This window comes from Ailuropoda melanoleuca, chromosome 3 (assembly GCF_002007445.2).
Source record: "Ailuropoda melanoleuca isolate Jingjing chromosome 3, ASM200744v2, whole genome shotgun sequence".
Lineage (NCBI taxonomy): Eukaryota > Metazoa > Chordata > Mammalia > Carnivora > Ursidae > Ailuropoda > Ailuropoda melanoleuca.
In genome coordinates, this window is record NC_048220.1 from 56,393,218 (window position 1) to 56,411,097 (window position 17,880).

Here is a 17,880-nt window from a genome sequence, read left to right on the forward strand (position 1 = left end):
CCCCCCCCCCCCCCGGTTTCGGCTCGCCGGCTGCACCTCCCCGATGGGCCGCCTTTAGGACGGAAAACGCACAGTCGGCATTCAGTTCCTGGGGCCTGTGAGGCGAGGGGCGGGGCCTCGGCTCCTTGGTCTGGGGCAGCAGGAAGGTCACGCCCCCTGGCCCGGGTACTGCGCGCGCGGCCCGCGACGTCAGCCACCCGCGCGAGCTTGTCCCCTGGTGCGCGGGAGGTCCAGGTGCGCATGCTCTGATTCGGTCGCTGCGGTGGCGGTGGCTGAGGCAGGGCTGGGCCTCCCTGTTGGTGGGCCTCTCTGCTTGTTCTCTCTGCTCCTCTGCTATCGTCTCCGTGGCCCCTGGGAGCTCATCACTCCCCTCCCCGGGGCCGCTGGCTGGACGGCAGCTGGCAGAGCGATGGGCACCTCGCCCCGTCTCCCCTCCCCCCGCCCCGTTGCCCCGCCTGCGCTAGGCTGGGCGGCGGGGTCAGGGGCCGAGCGGAGCGGGGTGAGTATTCCCACAGCCTTTGCTGGTCCCTCTTCCCGGCTGTGCTTCCCGCACGGTCCTCGCCCCACTCCTGGGATGGTGAGGAAGGGCGGGTGTGGGTAGGCGGCAAACAGCCCAGTCCTGAACAAAAGACTGGGAAGCGGGGCTCTCACCAGTGAAATGCAGGCGGGTCCCGGCGGTCTTGGAGCGAGTGGTTGGGGGTGGGGGCGACGCAGGGAGAAGGAAGGCCCACACCCAGTGTGACCGGCACTCTTGGGCCGCTACTAAGCGCTCACGCACAGCGTGGATAGTCACTGCCATGTGTTTAAAACGTGCGAAGGGATAGCAAGTCTTTGTAACCTTGAAACAAAGGGCATTAAGTTGCCGGTGTTTCCAATGGCCAAGTCCCACTTAAGTTGAAGGGGTTTCAGATTCATTAAGAATCAGGAGGAATAAGTTAATATTTGTAGCCAACAATTTTTCTTCTCCCAAATAACCTATGTACTCATAGTATGTGAAATCATGAATGGGGGGGTAGTTAACTGATTTATAGAAACATTTATGATAGCAAAAATTATAAACATCTAGGAAAAGCAGAGGAATAGCTTAGAATGGAACCTTGTCTAAGAGGCCCACCTGAGGATGAATTAATTATCTAGGGGACTCTACTCTTGCTTGACATAGTATTGATTAGGGCCCAGGCCCAGCAGTTACTTTGTGTGTGTGTGTGTGTGTGTAATGGAGATGCAAATTATTTCTGACTGGGAGAAAAAACACACCTGAAGATTGTGGTTTTATTGCCCTATTTCTAAGATTTTTCTAATTTTTACCATTCAGCTTGCTCCATCATGAGTTCAATAAACCTTTGCCACCGGCTCACTTTGGGTGAATCATGTTTATAACTTAAAAAAATTACAATTTAACAGTGGCCTCACTCTTTAGTGGTAAAAGCTTGAGTTTATACTTTTTAGAATTGGAAAACATAGGCCCTTTGTAGTACTCAGCAACATTAGATGACTCCAAGTAGAATCCTTAACTTCTTGCTTCTGAAAAGTCAAATATGGACAAAAGGAAACGTTTGCAAAATGAAAATTTTAATCAAAAAAGAAATGTTGAGCATTGAGAAATTAAGGTATTGTAATTACAGGGATTAAAAATCATTATTGTTATTTTAATTGAAGTTAGTGGAAACAGTTTCTAGTTCTACACTGGATTCATTTGGATATAGATAGACTATTACAAGATTATTTCTCCTCCCTTTGTCACTTCCTTTCCCCTTTTATTTAATATTAGCTGAGACACTGCTAGATCATGAGGCAATCAAGTTGGGCATAACATTTTATGACAAATTATAAATTGGTAACAGTTCCTAATGCTTATAAATTTCTGGGAAAGATAAGCAACCCTTTAGGAAAAATAAGTCAGGTAAAGTTTACATAAGTAGATTGTTTAAGTCTGGGTTTGATTTGATTATTAATATCTTTGAAGCCTAGAGATGTGTTTGAGACCCTGGCAGCAGTGTTTGAATCATAAATGTAGTCAGGAACCATAACAACAAAGTGCTGTAAGGATTATTTAGTGATTATGTGTTGAAAACAAATGTCTTCAGGGGCTAAGCAGACTGGGTATGAAACTATTGGAAAGTAGGGGAATGGAGAATAAACATTACCTAAAAGCATCTAGAGTAGGGAGAGGTTGCTGAAAACTGGAAAACCAGAGGCACCTCTAAGGAACCTGGTACTTCAGGCCTTCACGGGCTGATCTAATATGTTTACAGAACCCAGGAAGAGTACTTACTAATACAAGTTTAGCTTTGAGGTTAGGGTTATTTCATATCACTGTCATGTAATAGCCTTCAGGGAAAACTTTTAAAATCATCTCCACCTACCTTAAGGGCCTGCAGTGGTTTCTTATTGTCTGCTGCTTTAAATGGAATTTCTTCAGAGTTTTAGGGTTATCAGTAAACTGCTTTCCTTCATCCAACTCGCCAGCCTTCCCACAAAGTTCTCAGCTTCTTGGTGGCCAAAGGAAAGAAGGAAGCATACTACTTCTCAGGAAAAAGCTTTCTTGGAAGTAAATATTTATTGAGTCAAATGAAGGTTGTGATCTCAGATTTCAAAGATACACTAAAAAACACTATGGTTAAGTTTTCTAGACTTTGTTAAATTTTAACCTACTTCCCAGTGTTTCTTAAAAGGGTGCTCAACTGGCATTTGTATGGGGCCGTCTCATACATTGTTGAATGCTCATTGTATCTGGTCCCTGAGCACTAAATTGCAGTAGCAAACTACAACCCCTCCTCTTTGTGATAGCCCACTATGATCTCACTCATTTCCAAATAACCCTTTAGAGAATGGTCCCTCCTAATGTTGAGAACCATTGGACCATATCTGCCTGTACTTTACTACCCAATTTATGCTCAAGTGTTGCCATTTTATTTTAAAACTTAGCAAGCTCTTTTCAGGCCCCTGTGTTGAGGAGCTCTTCCATCTTTTTGGCACAGCTTTATCTCTACGTGGTGTGGTAAGCCCTTATTCACATATAAGTTCTTTTTTTTTTTTTTTTAAGATTTTATTTGACAGTGAGAGAGGGAACACAAGCAAGGGGAACCAGAGAGGGAGAAGCAGGATCCCTGCTGAGCAGGGAGTCTGACGCCAGGGTTCTATCCCAGGACCCTGGAATCATGACCTGAGCTGAAGGCAGATGCTTAACGACTGAGCCACCCAGGTGCCCCCACATACAAGTTCTTAAAGAACTGAATTGAAGTCTTTCAGAATCCCTCTTTTAAGAGTCTTCTCTGATTTTCTAGGAAACATTTGACATTCCTTTCTATGAGGACACACACAGCAAAGTGCTAGGATGTTGTAGGTGCCAAGTGAATGAATAAAAGCTTGTGGAAATAAGAAGGTACATTAATCTAGTTTTAATGAAGACTTTGTAAGAAGAAAAGGGGAATGTCTCTTTCATTAAAAAATGTCCAACTACTGTTTTTTTTTTTTTTAAATGGCATTTGGTACTATACTTTAAAAGTGCATCGCTTTATCATCTATTTTCAGGGTAGCGTTGAGTCTGTACGTTCTGATACAGTGCTGGTTTTTTCTGTATCTTATTTGTTGAATAACTTTGGCCACACTCATACACCATCAGTTCCTGGTTCTGGCCTAATTAGCGTACATACAGACTAGAGTTAGTTCTTCAAGTCATACTCACTATTCAAAAGTAACGAGAGGGGCACCGGATAGTGCAGCTGGTTAAGTGTCCAACTCTTGGTTTTGGCTTAGATCCCGATCTCAGGGTCCTGGGATTGAGCCCCATGTCAGGCTTTGTTGTCAGAAGGAGTTTGCTTGAGATTCTCTCTCTCTCTCTCCTCTGCCCATCCTGCTCGTGCTGTCTCTCCCAAATAAATAAATCTTAAAAAGACACACAAAAAACCCAAAAGTAACAAGAGAGTTGGTGGATCAGTTTAAATCATCAACAGTGATGGAAGAGTTTCACTTATGTGCTTGCAGAGAAGTCTTGTTTTATATAAAAATATGATAATATAAAAATAATGACACATATCAGAAGGATTAGATGTCATATAAATCTGTTGTTTGGGTGGGAAAAGACCAATTGGTGAGTAAGCTTGAAAGTTGAATTGAAGAAATGTACTATAGAGAGGTAGTGATATATAAAACAGATTCACTTAAAATTTTTTTCTTTTATTCATTACAACTTTCATTTAATGTTTATAGTGTGCCTAACTTTGTTGTAGGTGCTAAGATACAAACTTGTAAGTCAGAAATTCTCAGATGTTTAGACATTCCCCTCTTGACTTTTGGTGTTCCTTGCTGTGAAGGAGATGGTGGAGGCTACCCAAATTTTTGTTCCTTTGTAGGTAAACTCTCTTTTCTGCCGGCGTCTTTGTTTTTTCTTTTTCTTTTTTAAATTAAGATATTCCACTAGGCTACCTCTAGGCATAGTTGTTGTTGTTGTTGTTGTTTTTCCCCAACAGTTTTCTCAGAAACAAAGTGAATCCTCTCAATTTAGAAGAGTAAATATGTTTGATCTTTTTTTTTTTTTTCTTCCAGCTCAGGAATACTTTTTCAATGGTATGTTTGCTTATGATTTCAGTTCAGAAATGCCAGTTATTTGTAGGTTGGATTTGTATTCTTTGTCCTCCTTATCAATCAATATACTTTGTTTTCATCTTGGTCCTTTCTCTTCTGTATTTGGAGAGCATCTCACATGTATATGCTAAACTACTAATTAGATTTCTTCCAGCTTCTGTACTTCTCTCTATTGCCTTTCATATAGAATTTAAATCTTTACTATTATTATATATTTGAATTCCCTCCCAGTTTTTTTCTTATCCAGTTTCTTTTTTACTCTCAGCTGTTGTTTCCCACCTCATCTCTTGCTTTTAGAAGCTGTGTTTTTCTTTTCCCTTTGTCTTTTTCAGTTGGGAATGTAAAGTAGATAATTTCCAAGTTTTTTTCCTGATTCCCAGTGTAAGCCCACTACAAAAGCAAGCTTTCTCTCTTCCTCTATATGGCGGTGTTCTTTCTTACGGTTGAAGAGCATCGTCTTGGTCCCACACTGTTATTGATTTTTTTTTTTTTTTAAGATTTTATTTATTTATTCGACAGAGATAGAGACAGCCAGCGAGAGAGGGAACACAAAGCAGGGGGAGTGGGAGAGGAAGAAGCAGGCTCATAGCGAAGGAGCCTGATGTGGGGCTCGATCCCACAACGCCGGGATCACGCCCTGAGCCGAAGGCAGACTCTTAACGACTGCGCCACCCAGGCGCCCCTGTTATTGATGTTTTTGATTTTCTTAACTTGACAGAAGAGGGACTTGTGTAGGGATGGTATTGTTTACTCTTGTCAGAGTGAGCAAGCTCTTTGTGTCACTCTCATTACCTCTAGGTGCTGAAGGACTCTTCATCTACATGTGAGGTAGGAGGGTTGTTTGAAAGATACAACCAGATTTCTGAATCATAGGTCTTTCTCTACTCAGAAGAGGTCTTCCTTTGCTGTTAATATTTCAGTCCTGTGTCTATAACAAGGGGAGTGTTTCTGTGTGATTTGAAACGGTTTATAGTTTTTTGAGTTTTTGCAGGGAAAGTGGTAGTGGTGAGACTGTAATCTTCTGAGGGTGCATCCTGTTCCCACAGCCTCCTGTTGCTGACTTTACAGTGTAGTATGCATTGCTCGACTTGGCTTCGCCTTCTACTTCTGGCCATGAACATTTTATTATTGAGAGAGAACTGCCTTGAAAGAGAATTAGCAATGGACTTGGAAGCCAGTAGTGGAGGGGGCACCTCAGGGTCTTTTTTTGAAGGAAATGTAGAATGGGGTAGAATGAGATGCCTTTCTATGCTCTTCCTAACTGGACCTCCTGCTGCAGAGGCTGCAACAAGCCTCAAGCTACCAATTAACATTTTTCAGTTCCAGTCCAGGTATAATGTTGTATCCTGTTTAAACTTTATTTGCAACATATATTTCACTGGGAAGGCAAGGGAGAGTGCTGAGCTTACTGGTTAGTTGCTGTCGAGACTGAGCCAAACTTTCTCCCATTGCTTCTTCCCTGTGCTATTTATTGGATTACAGAGTCTGTTCCTGCTGTGCCCCACCCAGGCGGTCAAATGCCTTGAAATGCAGGTCATTCCCTAGCCCTATTGAAACAATCCATCTTTTGTCTCAATTTCCTAGCATGATCCTTCCTCAAAAGTATGTCTGGTGCTAATTACAAATGTTTGTTTGGGGGGCTTCAGAATCAGGTAATCTCTCTGCCCTGGGCCTTAGATTCCACATTTGAATTTGTACCCTGGCTGCTTCTTTCCTCTCTGAAATTTGAGGACCACTGCCTAAAGACCCTGCTAGGTAAGTGGTTATCTAAATGAATTCAAGCCAAATTCTCATAAAGGCACTGGGTTCAGTTTATCTCCCTAGCTAGTAATTGCATGTTTTTGTTTGTTTTCTTAGGAAAGGTCTAAATTTATAATAATGTGAAATTGTTACAGGGAGGGACAAATGCAGAGGAAATTGCCTACTTTTATTAGTTAAAAATAATCTTTAATGTTTAAACGTATTCATAGTATATTCTGTGATAAGCACGTTTTTTGTAAGTGATCTTAAATTCTGGGGAAATTTATATTTCTTTAAGTGTTTTAGTCTCACTATGTTTCTGGTGTATACTGATTTATAGGTTCATCAAACGAAGTGTCTCTGACTGGGATGCCCGGGTGGCTCAATTGGGTGTCTGCTTTTGGCTTAGGTCATGATCTCAGGGTCCTGGGATCGAGTCCTGCATCGGCCTCCTTGTTCAGTAGGGAGCCTGCTTCTCCCTCTGCCTGCCTCTCTCTCTCTCTCTCTGACAAATAAATAAAAATATTTTAAAAAAGGAAGTATCTCTGACCAAAAATAAAATAAAATTAAATAAACACAAAGGACCAGTTCCCCACGCATTAGATTAAAAAACACATAAAAAAAGTGGAGAACGGTAGTGAAAAAAAATTGTTTTTAACTAAAAAGGATACTTTCAACAATGATTACACACAGTATTAGAATTTACTGGGGCTATTTTCTGAAAAGATAATTAGTAGCAGCAGAATATGGTTCACAGTGTCTAGTCTTAGGGCTAACCTCTAGTTTAGAAAGACTGCTTTCACTTGGTGGGGAGAAAAATATTCTACCTTCCCAAGCTTTAGCCTCTGCTGAAGCAGTTAAAAGAAGGTTTTGATTGTTCGAGCTTGAAAAAAAAAATCGTATAGCTTTCCAGCAGGGGTAAGGCTCAAGCAAAATAAATGCATTAACAACTTATATTTTATGGCATGAAAGAGCTCAAACTCATTTCTAAGTTTTACTTATAATAAGAAATGAGAGGTTCATTGTTTAGGATGAGATGAGAATTGGAATTAATCTTTTTACTGAAAGTTCACTTGTGTTCTGTTGTCATCTCTAGTCTGAATTTAAGATAGCTTAAGTCTGGAAATGGAGGCAGGTCTAAGGGATTTTACATTTGCAAAATAAATTCTTGCCGCTTTTGCTTAAACTGCAGTTGTGTTTTTTTCCATTTTTTAAAAAAAGATTTTATTCCTTTATTTGAGAGAGAGAGGAGCAGGCAGAGGGAGAAGCAGACTCCCTGCTGAGCAAAGAGCCCAATGTGGGACTCCATCCCAGGACTCTGGGATCATGACCTGAGCTGAAGGCGGATGCTTAACTGACTGAGACACCCTGGCATCCCAAGTTATTTCCATTTTTGACTGTAATTTCAGCCATCTCATAGTAGGAAGTTCTAATATTCTAATTTCTGCCTCTATTAGTCTGTGAATTTGGTAGAGGACGAGAGAGTGTTATATATTGTATTATATATTGAAAAGTACATATGAAAATGTTGATTGTATTATATTTTAATTTTTAATGAGTTGAAATATTCTTACTTGAGCAAAGAGACAATAATTATTCAGTGATATTTCATTATGGCATATTACGATGATTCAAATTAAGATGGATATCATTTTAATATAATATAGTTCCTGATTTTGTAATCAAGCCTGTTTATATTATTATATGTAACATCCTTCAGCAAAGCCCAGTCCTTAGATAATTTTTAAAGTATTCAACCAAATATTAATTAGTGCTTTGATGTGCTGTCATCTTGTTAGTGGCACAGTGCTGTTAATTAGATAAACTATGGCTATTGAGTGAAATTTTATGTTTCGACTAACATTTTGAATAGTTCAGTAAACCTCAAGTAACCCGGGGAGCTTTGGGAATGGAATGTTTTTACTTTAGTTAAATTTTGTTGTTAAGTAGGGGTTTGTTTGGAATTTATAAAATATGCCAAAATGTATTAGTATTTTTTTATGAATTAAATTCAATTTTCATTTGATTTAGTATCTCTCAATATATGTCAGGGCCATTGTATAGTTAGAAAAACTAATTTTCTGACTGCTCCATTTTGGTCTTCCTAGTCTACTTCTGTATCCTCCCCCTGAGTGATCAAATGTGTTCTGTTATATATATTGTTGATTTAGAATCAATATTTCCGGCCCAGATTTCTCTTTCTTTCTGAGTTCCAGATCCATCTCAAAATGCCTGCTAGATTCTCTTCACATGGGTATTCCACAGATGTTTCAAACTCAAAATCAGTATGGTGAAATTAAGTCCAGCTCACTCCCCAAACCTGTTCTTGCTCAGTGCACCACCACCTGCAGCAAAGAGCAGGGAATCTTTCTTGAATCTTTTCTTTCACAGATCCCTCACATATCAAGATCCACCAGTTGTAATGAGTGTACTATCAAAATGTCTTTTGAATCCCTCCCCCTTCTACCCTACTTCCAGTCTTTGGCTCTGTTTGGAATCATTTTGTCTTTCCTGGATTATTGGAAGAGATTTCTAACAGGTGTTCGTCTAGTCAGGCAAGACCTGTAGTCTCCACTGGAAGCCAGAACGCAAATCTGATCAATTTACTCCCACTGTCAAAACCTTCAGGCTAGTAGGCTCTCCTTCCTCATCAGCACTGGTTCTCCTAATACCCTTCCTCTGCCTCTGTATTTCAGTCAAGCAAGAGTTCTTTGATTACTGGACCTTCCCTTATATTCAGATTTTTGTGCATTCTATTCCTTTCCTTCTTACTTTGCTAAATTAGCTTCTGTTCTTCCTTTTAGTATCTTCTTAGATGTCACTTTCTCAACTTGTGTCTGCACTTAACGAGGATTCGGTGTGTAACCCGTAGATCTCTTTCACATACCTGAGACGTTTGATGACTGCCTCAGTAGAGGCCCCTGCATTTTATGTCTCTTATATACTTAGAATTCCTGCACTCGGTGTTTTCTTTTCCCAAACCTGTTCTCCCACTGTTCTCCTACCCTCTCAGATTTTCCATTGTGATCTCAGGAGCACACATCCCTAGCAAACAAACTTACCTAATCCTTAACCCATTATTGTCTTTACTGCATTCTGTGGAGTAAGTTAAGTGTTCCCAGAAAAAGAATTTTAAGGTCAAAAGAGTCAGGAAACCCTGAATTAATAGTTTTCCCCATCACAGTGTATATTGTGAATCTCCAGGGTGGGTATGACGAGTGGATATAGTGTGGATCAGCTTCCACGTCTCACATGGTGTTAACATCTTCACAGGTCAGTACTTCCACTAACTAGTTTTAAAGGAAATTTGGCTTTGAAACAAAAAACAACAAACAAAAACTGAACTCTTTGAGTGGAAGCTGCTCCCTCCTCCACCCTACAAATTTTAGGGTATGGAGATTGCTGGTAGCCCCCACTTCCCCAGAGCGAATTTTAGGTCACTGCTTCTTTAGCCTCTTGTAAATATCCCTGCTCCTTTGGGGCTCATTTGAAGGTCTTTTGAGAAATTTTATATCCTATGAAATTCAGCTCTACCAGATACAGCAAGCTAGGTTTTTTTCTCACATATTCACTGGTAGTGTCACATATCCCTATTTTCCTGGTGGTGGCTTCTTTTAGCACCATCTTGAGAAGGAATCCAAGGCTGTGTTTTGGCTCATTAGGATCACTTGTATTGGTTTATTAGTGATTATTCTTGATGGATTCGGCATTATATGCCGTGTATCACTTATCATCTCTGTCCTCTTCCATCTTCTACCCTTTGTCCCTTGTCATTTACAAATCTCTCATTTGATCTTCGTCTTCTTTAAAGAGCACTCCACCCCCACCAACCCGCCAGATAATTCTGAGTGACTTCAGCATCCATGAGGAAAACAGCAAACATAAGCCTCATATTTTTCTAAACTTCCTGAGCTCCAGTGACTCTTATCTGTAAGCTTATATACTTTATATACTTGCTGAGACCTCCTGAAGTTCTCCAGTCTCAATGTCTTCTGGTCTTCCCTTTCCTTCCTTTCACTATGGTTGTTCTTAGCCGTTTTTAGTATCTAATATTCTTTGATACTACTGTGTTTTCCCAGACCCTTCAGTCTTCTCTTGGTGTCTTCACTTTCCTACCTAATCTGGAACTCTGAGCTATTCTCCTAGCATATTTTATTTCTTCTTCTACCTTTATCCTTCCACAGAATCAGTCCAGCAAAACCTCAATTTTGCACGCGTGCTCAGTGCAGCTCCCTGCTGGTTCCTATACCTGGGGACCTGAGTACTGCTAACAGTAATCACAACAACCTTCCAGTCCAAACTCTTGTGTGGCACATAAGTCTCCCTTCAAAAAGTTTATTACTCTTCAGTCTTGTATGTTTGAAACCTTACCTTTGCCATCTGCTCCAATAGAGGGCAGATAAGTTTAACTTGCATGTGACTAGACTATATCTACCTACACTTTCTGCATCATGTTTGTAAGATCAGACTTGGAGTTCTCTACACCCTAACTTGCCTTTGTTCATACCGTCCTCCGTTCTTGGACCACTTCTAACTCTTGTGCTTTACCTACTGACAATCTGCGCTACAAAAACTCTTATATACCTTAAAGATTCATCTTCATGCCCACCCCACACGCCTTTGCACGCTATCCCCACTTGGTAAGGGATTCCATCATTTGTATATACTTTAAATGGAAGTCCTGTTTTCCAATGCTGTCGGGATTGAGAGTTGAGCAATTAATTGAAAAAGTTGATTAAAGCTTGAGTTAAAAAAAATACATGCAGACATGAAACATTTTGTTTCAACTTAAGAGCAGAAATACATTCCTTTGTCAATTATCTCATGTATGACCGAGGGGTTTTCTTTGAGTATGTGTGCTTGAATGGAATTCATTGTTCCTTCATGAATACACTGAACCCAGAATGCATCCTCTAGATTTCCAAGCTATTTAAAAGAAAGAACTCGAGCTATTTGTGTAGCAATCTGAGCATGGAATCCTAGATTTGTATGGTTTTTCCCACCACCAATCTTTTCAGGTGCATTGTCCATACCTACTTCAATGATAGTTTTTCTTATGGAAACTTACCTTTATAAAGTCTTTCTAAGGCATTAAATAATAGAAATAACCGTTGTTTTTCTTTTTTTCTTGTATTTTATTGGTTTGGTTTGTGTAGCATTTTTTTTTTTTAAAGATTTTATTTATTTATTTGACAGAGATAGAGACAGCTAGCGAGAGAGGGAACACAAGCAGGGGGAGTGGGAGAGGAAGAAGCAGGCTCATAGCGGAAGAGCCTGACGTGGGGCTCGATCCCAGAACGCCGGGATCACGCCCTGAGCTGAAGGCAGACGCTTAACCGCTCTGCCACCCAGGCGCCCCAAGGTTTGTGTAGCATTTAATTAAAGCATGTATTTATAATATGCAAATGTGGTTTGTGAATATAAACTCAACTGACGGGAGCAGAGGTGCTCATGATCAGCATATTTAGACATCAGTGTTTACCGAGGGAGTGGATATTATGTCAGTTAACTTGGCAAGTTGGTTGAATGGATGTTGGTTAAGAGTTTCTACTGTAATGATTTTATTGCTTATCTCCCTTCATCACAATGTGAGCTCTTACAAGGCAAGGACTATATATATATATATATATATATATATATATATATAATTTCATTTTGTGTATCTAACCTTCACCTATGCACAGTACCTACTGTAGATATTCAGTATGTGTTTCTTGGATGAATGAACAATTCTTTTATAGGTCATACTAAATTTGAATAATTAGAAAGAACATTGTACTGAGAATCAGGTAGTATAGATAGGTCATTGGCCTTGGAGCCAAACTGGGGTTTGAATCCTTTCTCATTTGCATTTCTTAAGCAGATTACTTTCTCTTATTCATTTGGGGAATGGGGATAACAACAGTCTTTGGGTTGTGAGATGGTTAAACGGGGATGTAAAATGTTTAGCATAGTGCTTGAGCTAGTAAGCAATCAAGTGCTAATTTTCCTGATGATGCTTATCACCAATGAGGAAAATGTTGGGGATTCACTTGGTCTAACTTTTCTCATCAAAGGTCTTGAACTATATAATTTACCTGTTTCCTTCTAGCTCTAAAATTCTCTTTTTATAAACAATGGTCCATGTTTTGGACAGATTTATATAAGAAATATGTGGCTATTCCTTGATTTGTTAAATTTGTAGATTCAATAGAGTAAGTAATTACTTAGGTAATCATAACCTTACACCTTGAAAAACCAAACTTTCCAGGTTTTAGAAAATCATTTGATAGTGAGTTGAACTCTAATAAAGTGTGAAGAACAGCTCAGCTCTACTAAGAACTGCAACACTTATCTACATAAGAGCTAAATAAGGTGGAAAGTAGAGAAGGAAGCTCTGAAGAGATGGTTTGGAAGCATTAGCTTAGAATAAGATAAAATTAAGCTCTTGAAGCTAAATTATGGACAGATTTAACTTTTTGAACCATAGATGTGTATTTGTTATAAATCTAGGTTTTAAGTGTTCATGTTGATCACATTTTCTTTCTGATTAAAAAATGGGGTTAGGGTGAGAAAGGTGGAAACATAGTGCTTTTTTGGAATGGCTCTGAGGATATTTTCCATTCTACGTCCCAAATTTTGGTTTGTTTAAAGAAGTTAAGTGATTTAGCAGAATTCCTTTTAGCATTCATTCTACATCTCATGCTTATACTTAGTTTTTATATTGCAGTTATCATCTAGTATGGAAGAAGATGAGTTCTTCGGAGAAAAAACATTCCAGAGTTTTTGTGCAGAATTCATCAAACATTCACAGCAGATAGGTGATGGTTGGGAATGGAGAACTTCGAAGGTAAGAACAGAAACTTTTATTTTCTATTTTAATAAAGTTTTTTTTCTCACTGTATAAAACCTCAGTAATTGAAACTAATGTATGAAAGCGAGTTTGATTTAGTAAAAGGCTTAAATTGAAGAATGTTTTAAAACAGATGTCCATTTTATTGTTTCAACTATATATACTCATTATAATTAGGCTAATGAAGTATTATCTAGAAAAGTCCTTAGGTAACCTGCTTTAATTTAATAGATAAGAATGCTTAGCGTAGGGGCGCCTGGGTGGCACAGCGGTTAAGCGTCTGCCTTCGGCTCAGGGCGTGATCCCGGCGTTATGGGATCGAGCCCCGCATCAGGCTCCTCTGCTATGAGCCTGCTTCTTCCTCTCCCACTCCCCCCTTGTGTTCCCTCTCTCACTGGCTGTCTCTATCTCTGTTGAATAAATAAATAAAATCTTCAAAAAAAAAAAAGAATGCTTAGCGTATTCATTATCTGAATGTAAACAGATGCTTCCGTCGTGCTTCAAACCATTTATTTACGCTATTAATTTTCTTAAGAAAGTACTTTTGTCCAGAGAGTGAAAAGATAATCCTGAAACCAAACCATAGTCAAACAATCACAAAGTCTCAAATCTTGAGTAATGAATTAATTGGAAATTACTTAATAATGTAAACACATTCCAAAGCAATCTTTCTTTTGGTTCTATTCAGTAATAATAATGTAAAAGGTCTATGGACTCATCTATTTCCACACATACACTTAGTAAGGATTCTCTGCCAAAAGCTCTTTAAGAGTTCCTTGAGATAATTTCCTGAGAGGATGAATTTTCTCTACTTGATATCTTAATCTGATGCCTAAAAAAGTGGTGATTCCCAATTTTCTGCTTATTGGCTCTGTTTGCTATATGAACTCTGAGAAATGTGAATTCTTTTGAGCTAATTCCTATGATTCAGAAGTAGGCCAGGGAAATGCAGGTCTTGATCCGATCCACAGTGTCACCCGAGAGAGAAGCCATGATTTCCCTTCGGGTCACGTGCCAGTTAAACTTTCAGGGGGTGGGAGTGGGGAAGTGTCATGGGAGACACCAGCCCCACTCTTTAAGTTAGTGATTGGACAGTTCATAAGCCTCTAAGGCATCTCCTGCTCCGGGATAACATGACTTTATTATTAGCACCTTTTATTAATCTTTTTCCTGAATATTTTATAATTTGGTTTGCTATTGTGTTTGAGTTTTTATTCTTCTTTATTCATCTTTTATTGTCTTCATCCTGATTTTTTCTCCCTCCCTTCCTCCTTCCCTTCCTTCCTCCTTTCTTTCCTTTCTTTCTTTCCTCCTTTCTTTCTTTTCTTTCTTTCTTTCTTTCCTTCCTTTCCTTTCTTTCTTTCCTTGTCAGAGAGAGAGAGAAAGCCCACAAGCGAGGGGGAAAGGCAGGTAGAGGGAGAAGCAGGCTCCCTGCTGAGCAAGGAGCCCAATGCGGGACTTGATCCCGGGACCTTAGGATCATGACCTGAGTTGAAGGCAGCTGCTTAACTGGCTGAGCTACCCAGGCATCCCCATCCTGACTTTAATATCAATGTTTCTGATAAATAATGATTTTTAAAAAATGTTGGCTGTTTATTCATTGAATGAATGTAGGTTTCTGAGCCCTTTTGACCTGTAATAATTTGTATGCTTATTCCTGAGGAACTTCTCCTTTTCTTTCCACAAATTTTTTTAAAAAAAGAAATTTTCTTTTGTCTTAAGGTGGAGGTAGAATAATAGATACTCCAGTTACTATTTCAGTGACCTAGTAGAATGGGGGAGAAAAAGGTTGGGGAGGGAGATGGGACTGTGTGTGTGTGTGTGCGCGCTCTCTCTCACACACATGCATGTGCATGTTGGAGGATGCTGGGGAAGGTCTGCAGGAGGGAGATTCATAATAATAGAAATATCTGTTAGAAATTTCTTCACTGAATTTGTTGAAACTAGTGTGCCAAGAATTAGTTTCCAGGATTTGTTTTTATTCTTGTCTGGCCTCTGCTTCAGGGAGTGGTATGGCTATGTTTGGCTTCTTGTTTGTTGCTACTGCCTGCTCAGTTAGAAAAGTTACCTACCCTTCAGAGTTAGAATTGCACCTCTAATTAAGGGCAGTTTTTTTGTTTGTGTTTAAATGTGGAGGTGAGCCCATAGATAGTACCAGAACAAAACAAAGCCCTGTTCAGAGAAAATCTTTGTAACCTTAGGGCAAGGACTACAAACTCAAAAGCCTTGGAGTCCAGGCATGGTAACATAAATGGATCAAGCTGCCAGGTCCAAGACAATATGGGCAATGAGTCCTAAGGCCTGTGCTGAACAGACTGCTTGTCCTCTTGCCAGGTTGGGAATGACCCAAGGGTTACCAGACCTTTCAAGAAAAGTGAAGATCCCCCCCCAAAAGATTGGGGCAGGGGGAGAAATCTCTAAATTTTCAAATATTGGCAACTACTTAAAAAACATTCTTCAGAAATAGGACCAAAACCAACATGCTAGTGATGAATAATGTGTGGGATATGAGCGGTCAGTTGATGATTTCTGGAATTGGTCATGTGTGTGGTATAACTGTGGTTTCTCACCCAGCCCTGCTTCAGTGCCTGCTGTTGATCTGAATTAGTAAAGGGGGCTCTCGGCAAGGCAGATACCTCTCTTGTGAATTTTGGTAGGTTAGTATTTTGCCGCTTAATTTCTGCAGCGCTGTACCACTTTAATGAAGGAAATCATGAATCAGTCACTTGGTTATTCCCTTCAAACCTTCAGTCTTTATCTCAGTCTTTTTGTGGGACTGTTTGGAGAGAATACTTATACTGTTGTTTTACTTTATAGGCTCCAGAAATCTATTTATATTTTATTAAAAAATAGTTGTCTTAAGGTATAATTGGGAAACAACAAGCTGCACATAGGTGAGCCCTCACTACAGTCAAGAGGGTGAGCATGTCCATTACCCCAGAGAGGTGGCTTTATACCTTTGTAATGCCTCCCTCTGCCCCTGAAATTTATTTATTATTATTTTTTCTGAAAGTTATTTTTAAAAGAATCTTGTTTATCTCTCAATATAGAGCCTCCTTTAAAGAGTACACATTTGTCACTCATACCTTCAGGTTTGTTTAGAAATACCCCTCAGGAAGGTGGTATACTCTTGTTGAGAGCCTTTGTTTAACATAGTGGTCTGTTAGATATTAAAGATATTTGTTAAGAGCATGGACTTCAGAGTTAGACATAGCTACAAATCCTTGCTCTACCATTTACAAGCTGGATTTTGCCCAAGTTACTTAAGGTCTCTAAACTTCATTTTTTTAACCTATAAAATAGGAATAAAATAATACCCACCATACAACATGGTAGTTGTGTAGATTAAATGGGATTTACATTCTAAGAGTTTAGCACAGTTTCTGGCACTTGGAAAGCCATATTATGGTTGTGATTTTTAGTGGGTTGTTTGAAATTTTCAGTGTCTTTTATTTTAGAAATAATTCTATAAATGAAATTGTAGTTAAGTTTTCAGAAAGCTCTGTGAAAATTTACCACCAAATATACTGTGCTGGTCCTTAGTGTATTATTCTGAGTCCTCCAGGATATGAAGAAGAGTGAAAGATGGCAAACAACAATGAATGCATGTAATGAAAGCATTTTGTTTAGATTTTCTTTGTTTATTTGAGAGTGAGTGAGTGAGAGTGTGTGGGCACGAACATGGAGGGGGCGGTGGGGAGGGGCAGAGGGAGAGGGAGAAACAGATTTCTTGCTGAGCAGGGAGCCTGATGTGGGGCTTGATCCCAGGATTCTGAGATCAGGACCTGAGCTGAGGGCAACCACTTAACTGACTGAGCCATCCAGGTACCTCTGAAATACAAATATCTTAAAAACCCATCAGTTTGTAATGTTAGAGAGAGAGAGAGAGAGAGAGAGAGAATATGAACAAACACAGGAGAGAGTGGAATGGAAGAGTCTCCCAACCTAACTCATTGAATATTTTTGGTTTGAAAATTGTTAATCAAAAGGAAAGAAATAAGCATCTGTCTTACATTTCCTGTATTATCTGTATTTCATGGTAACTAAATAGACTAATTTGATAAAGGGAACTTTTTCCCCCCAGAATTCCAACTGATAAACATAGAAAGGATGGTAGAATTAGAAAATCACTACTTTTCAGTCCCTAATGAAATGGATTAGGTGACAGTAATCAGTGGTTGAAATTATTAGGTGAAAGGTTGATGGGGAATTTACAAAGGAAGGATTGAACTGTCATCACCTGAACCTAGTGATTAATCATGGCATTACTAAAAATAGTACATCCAGATATTATATACTTGCTGAAATTTTATAATATGAATCACAGAGTACAATCCATGAAATATGCTTGCCCAAAATGTTGAGCCTGAATAGAATCCATTAAGGAAGTCAAGTGATAGAGAACCAAGTTAATTGACACCACAGGAAACAAATAGAGAAATACAGAAATCTAAAGGACAATTGACACAATTTCCTTAAAAAGTTAATGGTTGGGTAAAGAAGTGAGTAGAGGATTGCATCTCTAACTATCTGGTATTGAGGACCAATCCTGTTTTGTTTTTAAAGTATGCTTTCTCGAGGTGCTTGGGTGGCTCAGTCAGTTGAGCATCCGACTCTTGATTTCAGCTCAGGTCATGATCTCAGGGTAGAGATTGAACCCTATGTCAGGCTCTGTGCTGAGCATGGAGCCTGCTTTATATTCTCTCTTTCCCTCTCCCTCT

General features: G+C 39.5%; 1 protein-coding gene across 7 annotated transcripts in view; it reads left to right on the forward strand.

The window, feature by feature from the left end:
• The first annotated feature begins 163 nt into the window (after nucleotides 1-163).
• ATG10 (autophagy related 10) overlaps nucleotides 164-17,880 on the forward strand; it is a 224,814-nt gene continuing 207,097 nt past the window's right edge. For 4 of the 7 annotated variants that reach the window (XM_034656456.1, XM_034656455.1, XM_034656458.1 and 1 more), the window contains exons 1-2: nucleotides 253-577; nucleotides 13,037-13,156. In XM_034656456.1, the coding sequence (XP_034512347.1) occupies nucleotides 410-577; nucleotides 13,037-13,156 (288 nt within the window). In that variant the 5' untranslated portion in view covers nucleotides 253-409. The other 3 variants (XM_019796403.2, XM_019796402.2, XM_019796404.2) reach the window with 3 other exon arrangements.